Genomic DNA, 24,350 nt, shown 5'->3' on the forward strand with positions numbered 1-24,350 from the left:
TGGGCCAGATAGCTCCTGGCTCCCAGCCCTTGGTAAGAGGGAACCTGGTGACAGGCTGCACCTACCTTGAGCTTTTTGACACTGGTGCAGGGATCATTGGAGAAGCTCTCGGTATCTGAGATCTCGATGTCTTCCCCATACAGAACCCCAGTCAGGTCATTCCTCACCTGTGAACAGAGACAAACAAAGAACTTGGCTGGGCTGTTGCCAGGAAGGACGAATTCGTCAGCACTGGCTGAGTGGAAAGCCATTTTCTCCTTGCTACTGAGAGCACTGTACCGAGACAGTAGGAAGCAGCATCCTACAACTGACACTTCGACATGATGCCATACAAGGCTGGGACTGCTCAGCCTGACCTACAAGCGGCAAGATGAAGAGACGGCCTGGCCAGCCATCTTGCCAGGCCCTGGTCAGGCTGACTAATGAAACCTTGTTTATGTTTTGTAGTATAAACTCTGGTGTGACTTTCTGTTGTAGTGAAGACAGAAGACTCCCAGAGGAACAGTATGGACCAAAGTGAGGTGGAAACGGTGAGGTTCGAACCTATGGGATGTACATGTGCCTACATGGCAGAGGGCTGCCAACTGCCATGTCCTCGTGCCCAGACATCAGCAATTTCTGGGGTACTGTGGCACCCTAGAGACCACAGGGCCTTCTAAGTACAACTGCTGCTGATCCACTGCCATGCTGGAAGTGGACCCAGGATACTTTGGGGGAAGAAATAAAAAATTCAGGCTTTTACAATATAAAAATCCCTCATATTTTCTGGTGTTGATTTTTGTTTAAAGTTTGGATTAAACAGAACAAACCCAAAGAGTGTATGTCTGGCTGGAAGCCATAGCTAGGTGTCCCGAACATGCAACAATGGACCCCATGCTATGGGACTGTTAAGAAGGAATAGGGGAGAGGCTGGACCCAGCTTCTGGGTCCTGCTGCTTCTGATTTGCTTGTGACCTTGCCCCCTGGGTGTGACCGTTCCCTCTTAGAGCCTAAGAGGAGGAGATCTTGAAAAGCACACGTTGCTCACTCTGCTTAGATGAGCGTTATCAGACGCAGACAGAAACAAGTATTTGTGAGGATGGGAACCTCCTGGAGCCCTTGGGAACCACCTCGGAATGTACAATACAGATTCTGGGAAATGGGACAATCCTCTATTACCATCGGCTCCAGCAACCCCACTCCTGGGAGTAATAGCCACAAGAAATGACAGCAGGGAATTGTCTCATACACTCCTTCTATCGACTGCTTCTCTCAGCAAGTGTCTGCTAGAGCAACTGAAAGGAGGGAAGGTTTTAGCTTTTATGCTTACCATTTCTATCTATCTATCTATCTATCTATCTATCTATCTATCTATCTATCTATCTATCATGTGTCTATTTAGTGTGTGTGTGGTTGCCCATAGAGGTAACCTGGAGCTGGAGTTACAGATGCTTATGAGCTGCCCAGCATGGGTCCTGAGAACCTGGGTCCTCTGGAGGTGGAGCAGGTGCTCTTAATCGCTGAGTTATCTCTCCCACTGAGGAAGGCTTTGTCTTGGCTCATAGTCTAAGAGGGTACAGTCCACCATGGCAGAAAATGATGGACAAGTTCATGGCAGCAGTGTGTGAAAGGCGCAGACTAGGAAGCAGAGAGAGCTCAGACCAGAACTGAAGCCAGCTTTCAACCTTCTAGGCCTGCCCTGCAGCGACCCACTTCCTTCAGCGAGGCTCCATCTCCTAAAGGCTCCACAACCCCCATTAAATGGAACTCTGGATGAAGAACCAAGTAGTCAAACCCATGAGCCCATGGCAGAAGTTGTACCTTTCAACTGTAACATCCATATTCACAGGACATTCTTCACAATAGTAAAAGATGGAAGCAAGCCATAGGCCTGCTGCTGGAAGGATGCATAAAGACATGATGTGCACACCCAGAATGGCATACTAGTCAGCCTTAAAAACAATTGGGATTCTGCATATGTTACAATATGGGTTAATCTAAAGAAAGGTGGATACAGAACCACAATTACATGTGGGCCCTGGTACAGGCAAATATACACAGATGGGATGTTCATGGGGGCTAGGGCAGGCACATAGAATAGGATTTGGTGCATAAAGGGCTCAGAGCCTCAGTGTAGGGTGGTGCAAAGGTTTAGGAGACATATAACACTGCAGTTAAGTAACTCGTGAAGGCCCTTGTCGATGCTGTGTACTTAGGAACGGCCAAGGTGGGAAGATGTCATGCTCTCTATGTGTTAGCTCAATAAAAATAGACTTTCTTATGTTAACAGTCAGAAGATCCATCTGAAGCATATATCAACGTGGTTTTTGAACAATCTGGCTCTTCTTGTCACTGGCCAGGAAGCCACCGCCAAGGAAGGGGAGCCAAAGGGCCTGTGTGAACCGTGGCTGGGGTTTTATTCCTTGAGGGAGAGATGCAGAGAGTTATGAACCCTGCCTGATGGTCCTGGTGTTTATTTTGTTCTATAGTTTTCTGGATGCTTGAGATGCTTCATGAGAGATGTTTTGTAACAGGAAGAAGCATCCTACTGTCTGGTGTTACTGTTTGCATCTTGTTTTGTTGGAGGTACTAGGGATTGAACCAAGGTGTGTGGTTTGCATGAGGAACGTCTCCTACAGACTCAGGCATTTGAATGTGTGGACCCTTGTCCGTGGTGCTGTTTGGGGAAGGTTATGGCGCCTTTTAGAACATGGAGTCTTACTTTGAGAGGTTATAGCTTCTGCCATGTCCAGTTCTTTCTCTCTGCTTCCTGTGATGCCTCTGCAGCCATTAGCTCAGACAGCTCTTCCTTAATTGCTTCTGGTGGGTAGTGCTTTATCACATAGTGGAAAGTGTGGTGCGTGCCAGGCAGATGCTCCACCCCCAAGCGCCATTCTAGCCCCTGCTACAGCTTTTGCCTCTGCTTTGCCAGAAGATTAGAGACTAGAATGGGCAAATGCTGCCTCTGCCATCACAGCTCAGCTCTGGGTCTCAAGGCTTCCAGTCACAGGTTCCATCTCAGTGATGCCTGTATCAGGGCCACCGGCTGACTGGCAATGCAAATCAGTGTGCTCACCAAGGGGCAGGCACTGTCAAGGCCCAGTTCTGGGTGTCACCCACAATGGGAGAGGTGACTCTGCTTTCCTTGAATCTCTTTCTTCTTACCTGAAACTGGTGGCAGTGTGCAAATAGCTCATAGATTGGGTTTCAGGCTCAGTGTGGGCTGTGGAAAGCCTTTGTATGCTATGGAGTTCTGGGCCTTGCTTGAAAGTGAGAAAGAATCCAGTGGGACATCATGTGTGAGTGTGTCGGGGAAGGTGTGAAAATCTGTATTATGTTTTGTTTGGCAAACAAACAAATCCACCCAAAGGTGGTCTCATCCTGCCTCCTCCGCCCATTTCACCTGTGAGCAAGAAAGGGGAGGTACCCAGTCTGGTAATCTTTTCACACTCCAGCCTGGCGCTTCAGAACAGGCCCTGGTGCACTCACTGTCAGCTGGCACTGCCAGCCGGTGGTCCCCATTGTGTCAGCTCCTAGGCCTTTGCATTCAGTTCAGGTATTTATTCTGATGGACTTTTAGGGATGTCAAGAGAAGAGAAGCAACAGTAAAGGGCATTTTCAAAGAAACAAAATACAGGAAAGAGTGATGTAAGGAACCATTCCCCCACTCACATGGGGACTGGAAGACCGCTTGCTTAGTCTCCCAAATGCCCAGGCTTGCCCTGGACCTGCAAGTTCTCCTGGGTAACGGACCAGAGTCTGAGCTGCTTGCTTTAGACTGGAAGCCTCAGAATCTATGATTCTTTTCAGTTCTATTTAATAAAAGTAAGAACATGTTCTTCTGGGGAAAGTAAGAGCCCTTCATTCCCAGGAAGATAAAACGAAGATGCTGATTGATGTATGATGGGGTGGGTGAGTTCAAAACCGAGAAAGTGGAAAACCATGAAAGAGTGGAGCATACGCTTTAAAGGCCATGGATACTGGAGGCTCAGCTGTCCCTGCAATCATGTGGTTGCTGCTCCCTGCACAGTAAGAGAGTATTTTTACTAAATATCACCAGAAAAGATTAACAAAACAACACAACAACAACAACACAAACAAATAAATCCCAGTCTGTTTCTACAGACTGGAAATCATGCTTATATCATGGTAAGGTTGAAACTTCCTACCAGGCATGCTCTGACAGGACAGTGCACCAGGAAGTGCACTTTGGAGAACCACACAATCCAGTCATGAAAATCACCTCCGAGAAACCCATCCTGTTTTAAGCAAGCTTACAACCTTATGGTGGGCCATATGGACCAATGCAGAAATGTCCCAGTAATCCCACTGCACTGCTTTCGGAGTCTGTGAAGACTTGCTCTGCCAGGCTCCTGTCCCCACCATGTTCTATTGCCCACACACAGAGCCAGTGAGGTCCCTTCTGTCCCCACCGATTGTCCGCAGCAGCTTTGGATGTCTGACCTCCATCAGGGTGATATTGAGTCCAAGTTCAGAACCCATAAGACAAAGCTCAGGCAGCTGGGGAGGGACATTTGCAGCCCTTCAGTCAGGTCCCCACTAGGGCTGCAATCTCACCTCCTGTCCAACCACTAACTGGCTTTGGAGCTTCATGCCTTCTTGAATAGCTCCCAAGGGCTCTGGATTTTCAGGGATGAAATTTGTGTTTCTCCAACCACATGGATTGCTCCATGAGGTTATTTCATGCTCATTCATGGGTAATGCATTGGGGCAGCCGATTATGGGCTTCAAACATGGAGTTCTAACATGGAGCTGAGCTTCTTGTCACCCTGGGTCTCTCTCTGTCAAGTGGGTATGGGAGGTATTCCTCCTCTGACTTCCCCGGGGAATGTGTGTGTACTTGCTGAGGCTCTTGAGTTTAGTGAAGCAGAGTGAGACACAGGCCAAGAATAGGAGCAGGAAGTATCCAACTACAGCAGCAGCATGTGCAAAGGTCCTGTGGTTGAGGAAGATGGTACAGAAACTAGAAAACTATTGAAGTTGGAATTAAAGCAGAGCCTAAAAGAAGGGTTGGGCACAGTGTTGGAATGATGCAGGAAAGAAAGCAGAGGTGGGTGGGGCTAGAGCATGTGGGCTTTGCAATTTTTATTAAAGATGTTGTGACCTAAGTGCTATGGAAAGCCATGATGAGGAGTCAAGAGAGGAGCTGGCCTGAGTGGAGCTCTGTTAGCAGTGATAACTCAGGTTGCTATGGGGCCAATGAAGGGTGAGTGTGTGTGTGTGTGTGTGTGTGTGTGTGTGTGTGTGTGTGCGCATGCGTGCGCATGTTCACAATGCTATTATCCAGGTGAGAGATTCCAAAGCAAGGACCAAGGGAGAATGGGAAGCTGCCAGAAGCCACAAGTTACAGTGACACTGAGGGTAACTGACAATAAGTATTTGTCTTCCGTTGCTGTGTAAAACATTGTCCCCGCAGCTTCAAACAATAAGTGCATATCATCTCCCTCATTCCCAGGGATGGAGAACCAGGGTGTGGCTGAATGGTAGCCCTGGACCACACGCTTCTGTAAGGGTGCATACAGGATTGCACTGGTCTGTCACTGGAAATACTGTCAGGCCTCAGGGATGAAGGCTTTCCAGGTCCAGTGAGTCATTTCAGTGAGCTGTTCAAGTTGCTGTGTTCTGGTTTAGGGGGCAAAGTTCTTGGCTGAAGACTGAGGCAGAGGCTCTATCCTCTCCAAATCCAGGGTCCCATTCTTCCTTGCAGATGGGGCTTCTCTTCTGCCCTCTCCCGCCCTACCCTGCTCTCTTCATATCTTCGCTACACCTTGTCTTGAAACACGGGTCTCAAGCAGGGTATGTTTAGAGCCACTGAAGTTGGCTGCAAGGACAGGAGGCCATAAGAGTACCCGAGACCCCAAAACACTTAGCTTTGATGGCCACCCATTCCTAATACATCATTCCCATGGAGGCCACTGTCCCGGCTAAGGAACCTTCCAGAAAGACAGTGCTCCAGATGAAGATGGCGACAGAGCCACCTGCACTTATAAACCTGAACATTCTAATTAGGTTAGGAATGAACTCAGAGCAAAGCGAGTCTCAGCTCTCCTACGGAAGCCGAGGTAACCTACTTTGTCATTCAAATGTACCGCTATATATAGCGATGGATTGTGCTGAAATGTCACTCCACTTACCTGACTAAAACGTATAATTATAGATTTACTTCTATTCATTCATGAAATGTGTCTTCACTTGATTAAACAGTTCATTCAAGAAAAATCCATTAACACACGGAGCGTGTTCAAATATGGCTCCTTCAGTGCTGAGGGCGCCGACAGAGTTAAGACGCTCATTAGGCTAAATAGGTTTTGAAACATCCCAATGTTTGAATAATTCAGGTCACTTTTTAGTGGGGCTTCAGCTCCCCAGGAACTGCCATTAATTTAAACTAATTAGAAAATTAGCACAGAGACAATCAAGGCAGGAAGAGATGGATGGCTTCAAAATGGAAGAGTTGTCACAGGAAGAGGGGGTGCCTGGTCTGGACGCCCTGTGGCAGCCAGTGAGGAGGCAACAGTTAGAAGGGCCAGGAAAGCAGATTCTGGCCAAAGCCAGAAGGAGGTAGAAGCAGGGGCAGGAGATGAGGATAACTATGTAGAAGATGAAGATGATGAAGAAGAAAAGTTTCTAGTGAAAATGAAGGAGGTAGTGAGCTCCCCATCATCACAGGCATGCAAGCAGGAGTTGGACACTAAAATGCTGCTTCTTTTCCCCTACCAGCGTCTATAGTTTTTCAACACTATGCTCACCCCACTCACTGTTCTTTTTGAATGTTAACGTTGCTTAAGCAATTCTGAGTAACGGTGAGGGTTATTTATTTGCTTGCCCCCTGACACCCCTCTCCTCCTATCCTCCCACCTCCACTTAAGATTTGGCCCATGTGCTTAAGTTCTTGTAGAAGTACTTCCTGTGGCAGAATGGTGTTCCTGTGGGAACACAGACCAACCTACTTCACATAAGTTAGTGCTTTATACTGTGTAGCTGGAGTTGAACATACATGAAAAAAAAAAAAATCTTAAGGACAAGTGTAAGTGAAGATTCAGTATGTGGTGGTTCACACTGGCTGTGAACTTGGTCGGATCTATGCGGGTTTGTGAGTTTCCTTGAAAGATTCATTGAGATGGAGAGACCCTTTCTGAGGTGGGCGGAGCCTTTCCCAAGGGGCCCAGGTGTAAAGAGGGCTGAAGCAGTGTTGCTTAGTTTGTATGCCTTTGCACGCTGACCTGTGCATCAGCTCCACTCTTGCTGCAGCCATCCTTCAAAGACGTCGGGACTCAGCGTCACCAGCCTTCCTATGTGGACTGAAGACAGCAGCTCTGCAGCGACCTCCAGGCCTGCATTGTGATTGCTGAGGCATTCAGCCCGGGGACTGGGCATCTAATGAGTTCTCAGCGTCTCCAGTATGCAGATAGCCATTGCTCGACTACCTAGCATGCACTGTGTAGGCCAATCTAATAACCCCTGTGTAATATAAACTCATTCTAGTGGGTCTGCTCCTCTAGAGAGCCTTAATGAACAAACGTCTGCTCGCCCCAGAGAGGACAGCAACAAAAACCAAAGAAACAGTCCCACTGGGATCAAGCCTGTTGGGCAAAGAAGCTTGTTCATTTATTTACAGGTGTGGGGGGTATGTGTGTGTGCACACACATGCTCACGTATGTCTTAGTGTGCATTCCTATGACATCAGACACCTTTCCCAGTCACGCTCCACCTTGTTTTCTGACTCTCTCACTTAACTAGGGTACATCAACTGACTAGACTGGCTGGCCTGAGATCCTCCTGTCTCCACACCCCAGAGCTGGGACTCTAAGAGTGTGTCAAGCGCTTACCCACTAAGCCATCTCTCTCTAGCCCCACGATGACTTTTTAATCAGAGTTTACTGGAACCTGAGCAGCACACAAGCTCCTCTGAAGGAAATGTCTCAGTCTAGCAGCCATTGACCACTTATGAATCTTCATGGGCAGGATGGGACCTCATGAGTCCTCCCCCCAACCTGCCACACAGTGAGACAGAGATGGGCCCACTTTCGTGCAGGTGTCATGCGGTTAATCACATGTGCTGAGAGTTCAAGAGGACAATGGTCATGTGATATCCAGAGGACAGCACTCCACGTAGACGTGAGTTAGATCATCTGTGTGCAGCCTTGTGGGAAAGCAGATGCAGCCGTGCCTAGTGCCACTCATGCTCCTATCTGGGCTGCCTGAAAGGAACTTCAGCTTTTTCTCTCCATGATGACACTCCTGCCTGTCCCTGTCTGTCTGTTCTCTATTACGGAGAACAAGAACATAGATGCGAGAGCAGGCAAAAGCGGGTTGGATTTCAGGGCTCCTGGGTGGGGGCTGGAGAGAGGGGTACTTGGACTTGAAGCTGGCTTGTAAACAGCTGACCCTGGAAGGATGGGTCCATGTTCCTTTCCACACAAGCCCTCAGATCCCTCAGATCACATTCTGTGCATCAAGGCCCACAGGAACCCTATAAGGAGTGAATTACGGGAGGAGGACCCAGGGAGCATCAAACCCGCCCATACATGGATGCTGGGGACTGAAGACTGAAAGGGAGAACTCCGTAGAGTCAGAGTCGATGTGGGAGCGGTGAAGTGACTTCCTGGGGTGACCCTCAGCTCCACTTGTGGCGTCTACCCCTCTGTCTGATGTCCCAGTTCCTCCGGTGGTAGCTTCCTCTCCCCCTTTGAACTCCGTGCTAAGGTCTTGCTCTCTCTTCTCTAAGATAGGCCCTTAAGTTTGCTTGCCCTCCTCCCATTCTTACTAATCGACTGACACCCCCCAGTCTGGCTTTCCAGTTTAGACTCCACTTTTGCCTAGGCACTGCCGGGGACATGGTGTCTAGAACCTTCTATAGGAAAGCTCTCATTCTCCTCTCTGCTACGGTTCACCTATGACTAAAATGGTTAGCCTCATAGGAGCTCATATTCCTTCTCCAAGGCAGCACACTCAGTGGTCTAGCCTGCTTGACTTGACTTGTGGACTAGAACTTGGAAGCCCCTATGCCGAGGACTTTAGCCAGGCTGTATCTCTTGCTGAAATCCAACACTTGTCCCCACTCAGTCTTCAGCTTGCTCTGCCCTGCCCTCTCTGGAATTTGATTCTAATGAGTGGCACTTCTTGACTTGTCTTGTTCTGAGAACCCCAGTTAGGTTAGACCTGGGGGATGGGTCTTAAATGGCATTAGAAAAACAATGGAATCCAGGAGTGTAAGGGCTAATGGGTGGCCCAGCAGGAGTCAGAGAGCCACTGGGAGCCAGCAGGGGTTTAAGGACCAATAGGAGGCCAGCATGATTCAGAAAGCCAATGGGAGCCCAGCAGGAAGCCGAGGGCCAAAAGGACCCCAGAAGGTATCAGAGGGCCAGGATGTCAGCAGATGTAAAAAGGCCAATGGTGGTCCCGGCAGGGAATGGAGGGGTAATGAGAGGTCTCAGCAGGTGTTGGAGGGCAACTGGAGCCCAGCAGGCACCAGAAGGCCCAAGAGAGGCCCCAGCAGGAGTCTCAGGGCAAGGAAGAGAAAGCTTTAAAAGGATCTTTCTGTTTGGCTCCTCTTTCCTTGTCTGGATCCCAGCCCTGTCCAGCTTGACTCCTCCTGTTTTCTGACCTCAAGGGCACCTGGTGGTTGTCCTGATTCCCACCATTGCTGATCCTTGGGGTCTCCTTAGTCCAATTGGTTCCCCAAGCCTTGCCCAAAATACTTCTGTGAAGTTTGCTTTCTTCTGACTCCTCCCAACATGCCAGGTTTTCTGCAGGGCCCTAAACTGTAGAATTCTCCTTTTGCGGGTGCAGGTCTCTGAAGGATAGCCTGATGCCTGGAGTCGCATCTTGCTCTTGTCATAAACCATACAGTTCATTTACATCGCACAGGCATGGGCCACCGGAGTTCTTGGGCTCTGGTCACTCTTGCAGCCCCATGTAAACAGCTCCTTCCCGGGAAGTCCTCTGGGGGTTCCAGGCTCAGCTCTGGCCCTCTGATGCCCCTCCCTGCTGCTATCCTACCTCCAGCTTAGGCTACTTGGTCCTGTAACCAGGAAGTTCCCTCAATATGTAGGCTCCCCACTGCTCCTGGACAGAGAAGCTGAGCTGTCTCGGCAACTTCAAGGTTAGGAATGACGGCTTGTCTATCCCCTGGCCTGGAGCCTAGAGCTGGCCTCATCCCGTGCAGGTGCTGAGTGTGCGTCTTGGGTGGACACCGCCCCAAGTGCTGAGCAGTCTGCAGGGCCTGGAGGGTGCTGAGCTCAGCAGTTTGGACAGTGCAACTTCACTAGGAACTGGGAATCGTATCTACTCTGCAAGGCCCAAGTGGAATTTTCCAACTGGGATGCAAATCTGAAAGTCAGGACCGTAGATTGTGGCTTATTCACCCACCCATCCACCTTGGGCTGTGCACAGTGAGAGGGTCTGGAGGCCGTGTGCCTCCCTGGTAGGTCTCAGAACTAAGGCCTGCACCAGTGAGCCATCCGCGTGGTTGAATGAGAACACCTGCTGCCTGTGATGTGTCACTGAGTGCTTGGTGCCCAAAGGGGAGCTTAGAGAGGAGTCTATGTCACCTTTGTCCATCCAGGTGATTAGAGGAGGACCTAGGTAGAAATTCCAGAGCACTCCAGAGGGAGATGGAAGAGAGAGTGGAGAAGGCAGAACACCAAGGGTGATGGGAAAGGAGGAAATGGCAGTGGGATTCCCGTTCCCCCAGTGCCTTTAGTGTCCCCATGCCTCTAGTCCCTCACTCATGCCAGGACATTACTTTTGACCATTGGTATAGACCTAAAGGGCATAGTTATGAGCAATGTGTGGGTTAAGTATAATTAGACACAGAGAGGTCAAGGCAGCTGCCCAAGGTCACACAGCTAGAACACACCAAACCCAGGACTTAACTTCAGTCTGATTTCTTTCTGTGGCTCACAACAGCAAGGGAAAGTCATGTTTCCCTGCAAGGGGCCAGAGTGTAAATATTTTAGGCTTTGCTGGCCTTCTGGGCTCTGTCCTAACTAAATTCTTCTGTTGTATTACAAAAGAAGCTGTAGGCAGCATGCAAGAGCTGGACTCACAAATAGGAGCCATGGCTGGCAGAGCCTGCCCTAGACCCTGTGCTCGCTACAGGCTGTGGGAGAGAGGGAACCACACAGACCTGGAGTCCCATGGCTATGCTTGTCGTAGCCCTTTGTCCTGGCCACTCTGGGTGAACAAGAGAACTCTTCTAAAAAAAAATAATAAGGATACCTCCACAGCTTACCCAGGGGTGTTGTAAAGTTAAAAGCAAGATCATGCGTGCTGGGTGTGAGGGACAGTGGTCACTATCAGGGATATTATCAAAGAGGGGATAAAATAGCATGCTTCCAGCTCAGTTACTGCAGGGCAAGCCACGGTAACGCCACTGAACTAAACCCAAGAGGTATGGTCTCTCTACAGGAACAAGCTAGCCTGCTCCCTGTGAAACCCCAAAGGGATGCACTGATGCTCTGGTGGGAGAGACCTTCTCACTACTCCCGGGAAGGAGCAGCTGCTGCGGCTTGGTGACTCCCTACAGAGGGCCAGAGGCAGCTGTTCACAGGCTGGGCACAGCACATTGTGTGATGTGCTGGGTTCTGGGGCAGGCTGCCAAGCCAACATGGGGCGCTTCTGCACCCCACCCCTCCACCGCCTGCTGCCTGGCTGCTGACTCACAAGCAAGGCAGGGATGTGCCAGAAGGATCTGAAATGGCTCTCTAGTGAAACACACTGCTTCTGAAAGGGACACATGGGGACCAGGAGGCAGGGAGCAGCTTCTGCTGTTTCCACGTGAAGGTCGCGACCTCGGCAGGGCAGGGAGGATGTGGGAAGCTCCATCAATATTGCTGGAGGCTGGGATATGCATCAGGTTGCCAGAGCCTGGCAGCCATGTTTGGCGGAAGAATCACTCATCAGAAGGGGATGCTAACTTGGAATTTGAGAGGGAGAGGGAACATGCCCAGGAAAACAAAAACAAAAACAAAAACAGCTAAATTATAAAGTCAGATGATGTGCTGAGGGCCAGCGTAGAACAAGAAATTAAAAGAGGTCCACGGAACAAGAATCGGCCCAGACCTCTCATCCGTCTGTACACCACCATGTGAAGCGAGAGGCCATTTTAACTATGGGAGACAGGAAAGCTGAGCACAGATGTCCACCTCCCACCTAAGCTACCCCCTTCTGCAAGTGACAGAAAGGACCCTGCAAGGTAGTTACAAAAATAGGCGAATCTGCTTCAGTGTTGGAAAAAGAGGAGAGAGAAGCATCAACATGCCAGCAATTTTGAGGAATTTCAGCGAGGTATGATGCCAAAGAAACCAGATTGAAGTCTGACTCACAGCCCTGCTTCCTGAGCAGGGGGCACTGGGCTGTGGGGAGGGAGAGTGTGCTGGGGGCGGGCACTGACCACACAGCCTATGATGGGTGGCTGGGCACTGGAGGATAGGCTGGGCCACAGCAGGAGTGCTACCCAGGAGGATAGGCGGGGCTACGGCAGGGGGTGCGGATCCACTTGGGGGAGCCCCCTTCTTATCACTCAGCCCACCTGCCTTCAGGAATGGCTTGGCTATGCTGTCCAATAACAAGCAAGCAGAGCCGTCCAAATCTAGTTTCTCCATGCTGCCTCTCAGACACTACAGGCAAGAGAGCAAGGGCAGAGGCCAAGAGGCCAAGAGAGCCCCTGAACATCTGGAGCAGCTGTTCCCCACCTACAAGGCAAAACCACGAATAGCTGAGACAGTTCAGCACCATGTGACTCCTTGGCCCTCAGCTGTCTGTTCCTGGCTTTGAAGTTTTGTCTTAGACTCAAATGAAAGTTCAACAGAGGCAGCTAAAACAGGAGACCCAGGGAGAGAGTTCACGGATGCCAGGTTAAGGGTCCCAGGTCAGGGAGGTCTCGGAGACTGTGAGCTGTGAAAAACAGACAGTGAACATGAGCAGAGGAGGAACTTCATCAACCAACAGATTTGCTACCGGAAGTAAAAGGAAGCTGTTACATCAGTTCTGTGCTTCAGAGATGAAAGCTAAGCAGAACTCTGAAATGCTGGAAATGATATGGCAAAAGGAACGGGAATTCAAAGGACCCCAGAAGAGCTGAGAAAATGATGGCAGGACATGAATTAGGTTATTGAATCTGAGAGTTAATACACATCAGAGGCAGCCAGAAGCAAAAAACTTAGTTACAGAACACTGACAGCTGTGTGCAGGATAACCTCAGATTGCTAGGAGTAATGTCTCCTGGACGTGGTCAGCGAGGGCGGAGGCAGAGATGCCAGAGAGAGAAGAGCAGCAGAGAGGAACTACAGAGACTCACTCTGGAACTAGGGGTTCTCAAAAGGGGGTGAGTGAGAATTCTGGAATGTTGGTTTCTTAAAAACACTGATATATATATATATATATATATATATACATATATATGTATATATATGTATGTGTGTGCGTGTGCGTGTGCGTGTGTGTGTGTGTCTGTGTGTGTGTGTATGTGTGTGTGTATGCGTGTGTGTGTGTATGTGTGTGTGTGTATGCGTGTGTGTGTGTGCATGTGTGTATGCGTGTGTGTGTGTGCGCGCGCGCGTGTGTGTGTGTGTGTGTGTGTGTGTGTGTGTGTGTGGTTTTAACCTCAGGTGTGCAGAGATGGGGCTGCTTTGGACTGTCCTCAGCAGCTGATGGTGATTTGCCTCGTACTCTAGGAGAATTGTGGTTTCACCAGCTGCAGATAGTTTCTGTCGCGGCTGTGCGACATTTGGAATTCTGGGAACTTTTCAGAGGTTCTATAAATCCTTGAGCCTCGTAGGTGGTGTGGGTAGTTGTGGGTCATTCAGGGGTGCTGGTCGTGATTTGTTAGAAACAAAGAAGAAGGAAATTATTTAGTGATCTCTCTCTGTGTCCTATCCTTCTTTCTCTCCTATCTAGTGATAGGAGATGAAGTAGGTGGGGGAATGGGGCAGAGATAAAGGAGGGGGGGGGAGAGGAAGCCACAAAGTAACAAAGAGGCTGCAAGGGCCATGATTTTTCCTGTGATTACAACAATACTTGATAAAAGCAACTTAAAGAAGGAAGGGATTCTTTTGGTTCCTAGTTTAAGGAATCCATGATTGAGTTCATGTGGCAGGGAAGGCAGCTGGTCACATTCATCTGCAGTCAGGAAGCAGTGGTCAGTTCTGATCGCCTGGTGTTCAGCTGGCTTCTCCCTTTTAGGGACTCAGCCATGTTTCCATGGGGTCGACGCTCCTCAGTTAAACCTCTCAGGATGCCCAGAAACATGTGTCTTAGGTGACTCTAAATCCACCCAAGTTGACATTGAAGATCAACCCTTGCAAGGTCTTAGAGCAAAAGAGAAACAATGAAAGATCTAATGGAAGAAAATTTTTATAATAGGAAGATCAAAGTCTTCAAACAAAAGCTGCGATTGTGTTTTGGGAATAGCACATGAATACCAGACAAGTTTATCATGCTTACTGTCACTGTATTCACTATAGAAAGGAAATGAGATCAATGTAGCTGTCCATCAACAGACAGACAGTGGAAATCTGATGGATAATGAAATATATGGTTATTAAATAACATGCAGATAATAAATAATATATATGAATGAATACATAAATGGGTGGAAATATACAATGGAATACTATCTAGCTCTAAAAAATGAAATCACAACATTTTCAGGAAAATGGAAGAGCTTAGACTGTCTATCAAGCAAGGTCACACATGGCCTCCCTTCTATGTGCACATGGGAGCACAGTAAGACACGAGAGTGGGCGACAGGGAGGAAATTTGGGTGATGGGGAAGAATTGGTGCAAGTAATAGACATGAGTCAGGAAAGGATAGAAAGCTGCTTCTCTGGTTTGACCTTTGTCCTGGAGAGAGGGAAAGAGAAAGAGAGAGAGAGAGAGAGAGAGAGAGAGAGAGAGAGAGAGAGGAGAGACAGAAGGAGAGAGAGAGAAAGAGAGAGAGGGAGAAAGAGAAAGAGAAAAAGAAAGAGAGAGAGAGGGAGAGAGACAGAGAGGAGAGACAGAAAGAGAGAGAGAGAAAGAGGAAAGACAGGGAGAGAGAAGAGAGAGAGAAAGAAAGAGGGAGAAAGAGAGAAAGAGAGAGCATGTGCACATGTGTATGTTTGTGTGTGCATGTATGTGTACACATGCTTATGTGCATCTGTGCATGTGTGTGTTGGAATTATAAAATCCAGTATGAACCCACAGATCCAGACCTGCTCTAACTGTTCAGGAGTCCGCTGAGATGGCATCCCTGGGTCTGGTTAATTTCACTGTGTTATTTACTTATTTTTTATTTGTAGCTACTTTATAAGAGAGCTTTAATAAAATTTTTAAAGATCAGATTAAATTGTTCAAACAAAAGTGGTAGCCATGTTTTAGAATAAGCATTCACGTATCAGATATGTGGTATTTTCTTCCTTTGTTTCACAGATGAAAAATTCTGTAAGTAGCTAACACAGGACAGGGCTGTTACCAACCAAACCACTGTCACTAAACCTTGATACAATGTCAGGAGAGGCTTGAAGAAGACAGGTGCGTAATTTGTCATTCAAAGGAGACAACAGAGGGAAGCTATGACTTATGTAAGGACATAGTAGACAGAAAAGTCACATGACCATCCTGATACCCACGACTTAGAGATGCACTCATGCATACTGAATCACGAATGAGACATCGATGTTACACTCCCTTCTCCCAAGGCTTGGGGACCATTGGGAAGGAGAGCAGCAGAAAGACTGTAAGAGCCAGAGGTCCAGGAGGACCAGACCAAAACAGTGCTTTTGGACTTGATGGGCCCACTACACCTAGGGGCTCACAGCTGCCTGCATGAGACCCACATAAGACCAGCCAGTCGACAGCCCAGCATGGGGAGGAGGAGGGTTCAGGGGCTCCCACCCCTAATTGAGGAGCCATTGGCAGTTAATGGCTTCTGAGCCAGGGAGAATCCCATTTTAGGGGTGTGGCTTCTGGGAGGAAATCTTGGGCTGTTATTGGGTCTGCTTTTATTTCACCGCTTTCTGGTTTGTCTTCTCATCTTGGCTGCATATCTGGTATGCGCATGCTTTCTCTCCAGTGGATGGCCCGTGCCTATGATCGTATGGCAGTGCAAATGGGACTCTCAATGGGTCATTTAGAAAACCACCAACAAAAAGAGAAGATGAAGCTGAGTGTGGGGTGGATCTGGGAGGAGTTAGGGGGAAGACTAGGAGCTGGGTTTGATCAGAATACATTGTGTGCACATATGAAACTCTCAGAAAACAATAAATGTTGTATTTAAAATTCTAATAAAATATGCACTTGTGCTAGAGAGACAGAGCGATTCAAAGACATGGCTGTGGACGCTAGTCATTTAAGTGAGGATTCAAATGTTAAATCATGGTCACTGCTGTGTACTTTCACAGTAAAAATCAATATGTCAGATAACAGTTGACAAGGAATATCTACAATATAAAAAGTAAAATTGGAGAACCGCACCCCCCCAAATCAGAGGTTATGAGAGCAGGGGTCAACAATGTCATAATGCCCAGAGCTTGCTGTCTCTGTTTCTGTACTTCTATATTGGAACTCAGACAAGCAGTAGCTGAGTATTTTAAATTTAAACAAGACTGCAGAAGACCTTATTATAATGGTGAGGAAACAGCATGTATGTGACAGTACAGTGGGCTAAAACCACAATCAAATACAAGTGCATTTGTATCAAATACAAATGTATCTCTGCAAATGCATTTCTTAGGAACCAAGAGCAAAGACCAAGTGTGCAAACCCAAGTAGAAAAAGAGTGGCTCAGAGAAAAAACATCACTAAAGTGAAAAGCAGACGGAAATAACCCAGAGTGGGGCAGAACAGGGACAAGACTCAGCAAAGGCCTGGGGTTTGCCATTCTCTTTGCAAGACAAGATAAGGTAACGCTACACCAAAAATTTAACTTTTGCTCCCTCCCTCTGCTTTCCTTCCACCAATCAGGATGGCTGTTTTATAAAGCAGGTTCACAGAGTCTGGGATGGGAAAATGGAAGGAGCCTTTCTAAGAGACAGCTTTCTGGTTCTTAAGGATGTAGATGAGGGGGGAATGGATGAGAAAAAGGGAGGGGAAAGGAGAAGGAGAGGGGGGAGTAGGGAGTGGAAGGGGAGGGGGAAAGATTTTAGATCTTCCTTGGAGCTGAGGTGCTAGGAAGTGTGCCCAGGGACCCTGGGTAAGGGCTGTAACCAGGCTTCTTGAGCCACCAAGTGGCAGCAGAAAGCAAGGGCGGCAGAAGGTGGGCTTTTCCAGCTTTGTGTAGGGTCAGGCCCTGGAGTCATTGCTCATTTCAGAGAAGGCTGTAACCAAAGGTCTAACCATAGGAATGAGAAGTAAAACCTCAAAACTCTTAAAATAAAATCTAATGACCTTGGACTAGACAATGCTCCTTAAAGCTGAGGACCAAAGCAAACAAAAGACAACTTTGATTTCATCAAAATGAAAAGAATTTTCACAAGAAATGAAAAGGGTTTCTTGAAGAAAGTGAAAGGTGTCCTGGCCTGCAAGGAGACACTTCAGGCCACATCAGGACAGTCCCCAGCCTGTGAACGACCACCAAAGTGTTCTCTGATAGAGTCTGTGATAACTCAAAGTATCAGGCAACCCCTTAAATGGTCTAAAAATTCCCTCCCAGGGTCCTAACCAGCCACTGCTCTCCCTGCCTCAGTCTGCCCCAGCCACAATGGCCCCGAGGCATTCTTGTATTTTCTCACCAGAGCCCTCCATGCCAGCACCTCCACTCAGCTGCTCTGTCTGGGGTTCCCCTCCCTGTGACATCCTGACCATGAGGCATCCTGGAGGACCTTCTCAGCTCACCATACTCAGTACTGTCCAGTGGAGCCCCTGGCCCTACCTGACTAATCTCCATGGCAATTTTGATCATGTCATGTAAGAGCCACTAGCCTGCTTCCCCGATTGTCAGTTTTCCTGCATAAGGATTCAGACTCCCCTTGGGTAAGGACCACTCTGTTCTCTGCTGTGTTCACATGATTAGATGCACTTTATAAATATGTGCTGCATGCCTGCATTGTAAGATGAATTCAGGAAGACTGGTGGCTGCCATTTCCCAACCTGTGCATCAAAGAAAAGAAAATGTGGCTACCAATCTAGAGTCTAAGCAGCCACCATTTCCTAGATTGAAGGTCTACCTGCCTATATGGAGTAAATGTGAGCAGAACATTGCTCGACATGGTGAGGAGCACTTGACAGGCATCACGCCTTGCCAGCTGTTCCTATTGAAGGTAAGCACAGGAGGCAGTACTCAGTGCTATCGCTATTTGAAGATGTCATCCTAATGTCTAGTGAATTCCTCAAGATGATCAGAAAGGGTGAGTACAGTGTGTGGCCCCTGGGTGCTGCTGTTCTAAGCCTTGAGTACTTATGCATATTAGCTATTTTCATACCTCCCTACCCCTCAGGTAATCTGAACATGCCCCTACTTTCAGAGACATGGGAAATTAAATGACATGCACAAAGTCACCCAGTCCCCAGGGAGCTCAGCTAGAGTTAGAAACCTGTTTGAAGCCAGTTAGAAACCTGTCACTCTGCTCTGAACAACTGTGCAGGATGTCACAGTGAGAAACTAAGAAGCTAAAGATGATGTGGTCCAGGGAACCAAGAGCAGGCTCATTCTTGATGTTGCTGATGACCATCCAAAAGACTCAAGGGAATTAAGAGAGGAGAAACTTCCAGAAGCAATACGTTCAATACAACCAGTCCTGAGAGATGCATGCATGGAGATCAATAGCTTTCCTATAAGCCAGTGAGAACAACTTTAAAAATATCCTAGAATGTAGATCCCGTCTCCCAAGGCAGGCCTCAATGTAGGACATGCAGAAGTAACCCCACCAGCCAAGGGAAAGGACCTATATAAAGAAAATGAGGCTACTTTACCAGCAACCAAGTGAGCCAAGAACTCCATGTTCATGAATGTGCACCACGGGCCACAGAGATGTTGCACCTGCAGCAGAGCAATTGGAGAGTGGCCAGAATTCAGGCAAGAGAGCCAAAAGCATTCTGGGAGCATCACCACAATCAATTTGGTGAAAATAAAGTTTGTGAGCAAAGAAGGATGGACCGTGAATTAGCCATGCTTTAAGTGAGGACCCCTCAAAACACAGGGTGTCTGGTCCACATTGGTTAGAGTAATGGGAGAAACTTAAATGCAGGAATATATGAAGGTGGTGCAGCCCTACTGCATGTCACTGGGTCCCTAGCACTCATGGAGGTTGGTCAGTGACATATGCTGAAATGATAATATTTAGGACATATTGCAGCAAAGGAAATGCACCGTTAACGTGGATTTTGCCTATTTATTTTCTAACATTTTAAAATGTAGCCACAAGAAAGTTTAAAATCACATCTGTGGCATGTGCTACATTTGTATCCTGCAAAACCAGTCAAAAGCATATAGAAGTATGTATGTTATTTTTCTAAAGGTCAACTTTAGCGTAGGCACTTTAAATAAGTCTGGAAAAGATATAGTCATTAAATGCCGAAAGAATAATTGAGCGTCTGGGAGCAGGAGAAAAAAGATTTGATGCTTCAGACACTTTTTATTTATTTATTTATTTATTTATTTATTTATTTATTTATTTATTTATTTAGCTGAAATTCAAGATAAGGTGGAACACAGCAGTGGACTCAATAGAAGAAAACAGAAAATAGTTATCAGAATCCATGTAATGAGGGGGCTTTGAGCACAGTGTTAAAGGTGAGGAGCACAGCTCCAATAATTCCAGCCACATAAAATATCAAACCCCACACATCAAGTCACAAAGCCAAAGTTCAAGAACACACAAAACATGAGCAAATACCTCCCACAAACATGAGAAGGGTGGGTAGCCTGGTATAAAGCAGGCTCACCAACCTGGGACGGAAGGGACAGTCCAGTCAGGAAAAGTGCCAATCACATGAGCTGCCAAACTCACAAAAGGAAAATTAGAAACAAGAGGAGCCTTAGGAAAGAGATTCAATCTCAATAGTAATCAAAGAAATGCAAATTAAAACAGCCATTGCCAAGGGTGAAAGAATGTGCTTCCAGGCGCTGGAACTCATTGGTGTGATCTTCTCAGAGGACAATTTGGCAATACACACAAAAGGTTCAAAATGCATGAGTGCTATTTCTAGGAACCATCCCTGGAAGATAATCAGAGATGCGCAGACAGAAGTTCCAATATGAGTCCATTGTATCTCTGTGAATAATCAGCCACAAACTGGCAGTTACCTCCCAGTTCTGCATCGGGGCCTCGCCTAGCTAGAGTAAGTGATAGTGCGCCCAGCAAGCGGCAGGGGCTTTTGAACAGGGACCGGATGAAGGCGGTGGCAGGAAATCCAGATCTGCCTCATTCCAATAAATCTTGGAATGACAAATAAAAGTTTTGGAAAAAAAAAAGCGCTAACAGCTCTGGAAGCACATCAGCAGGCAGGATAGTTGCAGAATAAAGGAAGGAAGAAACAGATGGTCAAGTGGATAAGACTGAAAAAATAAACCTGAAACATGCCCCAGGGGACAGACAGCTACAGGTCAACAGGGTGTGGTGGGGGCATTCGCTGACCTGGGAGGATGTCCCTGCAGGCTGAGTACACAGAAAGAATACATTGCTTCTGGCCGCAAAACTCGTCACACTTGCTAGGAAAACCATCATGACCAAGCTTGATGCTAACACTGGTTTCTGGGCTTTGCCCTCCCAAGGTTCATGTTTAGGGGGATTTGGTCCTCTGTGTGGCTGCAATGAGAGGTGATCAGACCTTGAGACTTGAGGCCTGGTGGGAAGTGATTATGTCTTGGAAGGTGTCCTTTTCAGAAGGGATGCACTCCTTAAGAGAGTGCTGACTAGCCATGACTAGCCTTCTCCCACCCTTAAGTCTGCAGTGGAGCTCTCAGTAAACCCAGCTGATGCTGGTGCCACACCACTGACCCTCCAGAATGATGAGTTGAGTAAACATTTTTTCTTTATAATGCACTTGGCCACTGGTGTTTTACAATAGCAATAGGAAAATGGACTAATGTATTGGGTTATGGCTGATTTTTAATTTTCCTCTTTTTTTTTCCTTTGCTATTTTGTCAACTTTCTGCATCAAGAACCTTATCAACATGACAGCTAGAAAATAATAATTAATAATTACTATTTTTAAAGAAATACATGTTTAGAGTCACTGTAGCCTTATCATGTCTCCTCTTCATGACTGCAGGGCTTCCTGAGTTCAGGTATGTCTGTCCTCTTTGGCCCTCAGGACTATGGCCACCCTACTCTCTTCTAAAAACTTTCCATGGCTCCCTATAGCTGACAGAAAGCTTGGCTTCCTCACAGCTGGTTCTCCCAACCAAATATTCACTATTTCCTGAAGGTTCTATCCAATATCCCCACTCCATTCCTTTCCACAGGCCCCGGGGCTCCTGAAGCCTAGCAGATGGGCTTTGGGGGAGAACTCGCAGCCAGAGTGTACCAGAATAGCTATGGAGAACCTACACACATGCTGCCTGTAAGCCCAGAGGCCTGTCTGAAATAAGGCATGCTGGGAGCAGGCTGTGAACAGGTGTGGTGGGGAGCGCTGGTCTCCAAGATCTGGGAACTGGGGGATAATAAAATGGCATACTGAACGGCATATCGAGAGTTCCGGGGGTCTGAAAGGAAGTCCCAAGAGATGGACAGCTCAGCACACACAGCTTCTGGGGTGAAGTGGGAGTCAAGGATGCTTTGCCAAAGGCCCCAAGCTCTTCTCTGCAAAGGGGCAGACATAGCCAGAAGATCCCATAAATACCTGGTAAGTCTTGCCTGTCACACCCTGGCAAGGGCACTCACCCTTCCCTTGGTAAGTCCTTTCTAAAACATGTCACCATTTGGGTGATAGAATGGAATCACTTGCGCACAGTAAGTACTCAGAAAGTGGCCATAGTTGACAAGGCAATATGTCTTCCTACTCCACAGGGCTGACGCAGTAGCTGCTTCCCAGGGCCAGAGTGGCATCCTGAGAAATCTGCTGGGGTGCAGGAGGCCCAGGAGGAGTCCCTGCTTAGAGGGCAGAAAGGGGGACCCAGAGACTGCCTCAAAGACACCACACTCTTCCTTACCCATGGTCTGGCATCCTTGTGGCCCTTGGCTGAGTGACCCTTACATGGCTACCCAAGCTCTGTGAGCAGAGACTACTTGGCTCTTTCCAGTTTGGAGCAGAGGGCCCTGAGGTCCTGGAGGACCATCTGCCAGACCCGGGGACTTTCCTCACCACGGTTATCAGCCACATTCCCCCAGTCCTGGAGTGGAGGGAGGACAGTCACGCACCAGCTGTGCCTGGACAGGTACTCTAAGGCAAACCAAGGCACCCAGCACAGAGCTCTGACTTCTCACCAGAAGTTCCAGGGTTGTCCACTGCCACCAAAGTGACAGGCATTGAGGACTGGTCATTCTGAGGGGCAATGGCTCTTCTCTGGTGTGGACTCTCACTGTGAGGGGAAGGGTACCACAAAGAACCCACTGGAGGGTCACATCCATGGTATACATTAACAAGAAACTAATTCCACACAAAGCCCTGCGTCTGCCCTAGCGGGGTCATAGCAGAGTCTGGAGGCTGGAGATCCCTCCCATCAGATACTCTGTCCTCTGAATTAGACTCTGAGGAAAAGCCATTGACAGACCCCATGTCCCAAACTTCCATCAGCAGTTCACCAGGTGTGCCCGCCCCCCAGCAGTAGTCTCTTCCACCCTCCACCTGCCTCACTTCTTCATGAAGGACCTACCTTAAGCCACACCCGGGAGTGTAGTCCATTAGCAGGCAATAATCTCATGTTTTCTAGTATATGCAATGTGAAAACAGCAGTATTTAGGCTTCAAAAAGTCAGAGCCTCTATTCAGACCACACTCTGGAGAACAATGGGCCTCTGTCCTCCAGCATGCCAAAGAGGCTGTGGCAAACTGCCACTCTGGTATGGGCAGGCCAAAGAGTTGATCCTAGCAGGCATCTCACAAGACTTGCTCCCCTGAGAGCCAGAGTTGGAGGCAAGAGTAGAGACATGACTGGTCTACAGCCACATCAGTCAAAAGTCTCAGTTCTCCAGCTGAGAGTTAGGGTATGGGGCACTAGGTCATTAGGACAGAATCTAACTCATTCAATGTCTCCTCCTGTCTCCAAATGGACTGCCAATACTGCTGATGTGCTGGCAAGCCAGTAAGGGGTGAGGTTAGAGGCAGAGATTAGAGGTTCTCAGTGCTACTGCACTATCTGATGCTCACTGCCACACAAAGGTTGCCAGCTTCTCCGGTATAGCTCTGCTCAGGTCCTAACTTAGATTGTCACTGGGTCCCGTGTCTGACCTCTGGTGTGAAGCCCAGTGATGCTACTGATGTTTCCGATCTGGTACCATGCTTGGGGAATCCCTGCAGTAGGGCATAGGACTGCCCCATCCTGAAGGTAGAGGATTCAAGTGTCAACCACTCAGGTGCTGACTACATACTTTCTCAGTGCTCAGTACTGATGTCAACCGGAAGCACCCCATGGCAAACTTCTAGTTGTTGCTGGTTCCACTGGCTAGACTGCAATGTCCCCATCTCTGAGATGGTTCCCATCAGCAAACAATGTCATATTCCCAAAAGCCATCAACGAATGACAGCACGCGTTGGTTGAGTTCTGTGGGAATCTGAGCTACTGGTTCCCTGTATCTTCTCAATGGTCCTAGTAGCTTGGGCAGGAGGCAGGGTTGGTACATACATGGAGGGTGCTGCTGGCATTGCTCTATGTCTCTCAACCCCATCTCACCATTCCTGGCACAGCCACTGGAAGAAGTAAGTTAGCCACTCCAAATCTGACTTACTGAGATAAATCCTTGAGAGGCGCTCCCATGGAACCTATACAAGCCAGGGAGCACACACAGAGATGGGCCATGGAGATAGAATGGCCACTGGTGAGGGGACAATGAGGTGAGCAGGTACCCTCTTATTCTGCATCATGCTAACAGCCCATGCAGGGAAAGGTGACCTCAGAGGCCTGAGCATACACTTCCTGCAGGAGAGGGAGTGAGGACAGGTGGGGAGGGTGCTCCCGCCAGGGCAGGGAGTGTTTGAAAGACCCTTTGAGGGTCTTTTGAGCTATGCTACCCATGCTATGGGTCCAGCTCTTGCTAAAAGGGAAGGAAAGGATTGCGATTCTCACAAAGGTGACCTGTGGCGTCGGAGCATGGGGTGGATCCTTCTGTCCTCTGCTCAGACTTTGTTCCAGGATGTGCTCCGGAAGAGCAAGCTGCACTTCAGAGGGGCTCACCACTCCTGTGGTGGAGCAGATGGCCACTTGGCCCTGGAAAAGGTTCCTAAAGGCTTGGGAGGGCCCAAAAGGTCAGGGGCTTTGAAGAGGAAACC

General features: G+C 48.2%; 1 protein-coding gene across 1 annotated transcript in view; it reads right to left on the reverse strand.

Moving 5' to 3' along the window:
• Gabbr2 (gamma-aminobutyric acid type B receptor subunit 2) overlaps positions 1–24,350 on the reverse strand; it is a 339,297-nt gene that overhangs the window by 159,658 nt on the left and 155,289 nt on the right. The window contains exon 4 of the mRNA XM_031377342.1: positions 66–167. Within this exon, the coding sequence (XP_031233202.1) occupies positions 66–167 (102 nt within the window). The remainder of the gene's footprint in view (positions 1–65; positions 168–24,350) is intronic.

Source organism: Mastomys coucha, unplaced genomic scaffold (assembly GCF_008632895.1).
Source record: "Mastomys coucha isolate ucsf_1 unplaced genomic scaffold, UCSF_Mcou_1 pScaffold18, whole genome shotgun sequence".
NCBI classification, from domain to species: domain Eukaryota; kingdom Metazoa; phylum Chordata; class Mammalia; order Rodentia; family Muridae; genus Mastomys; species Mastomys coucha.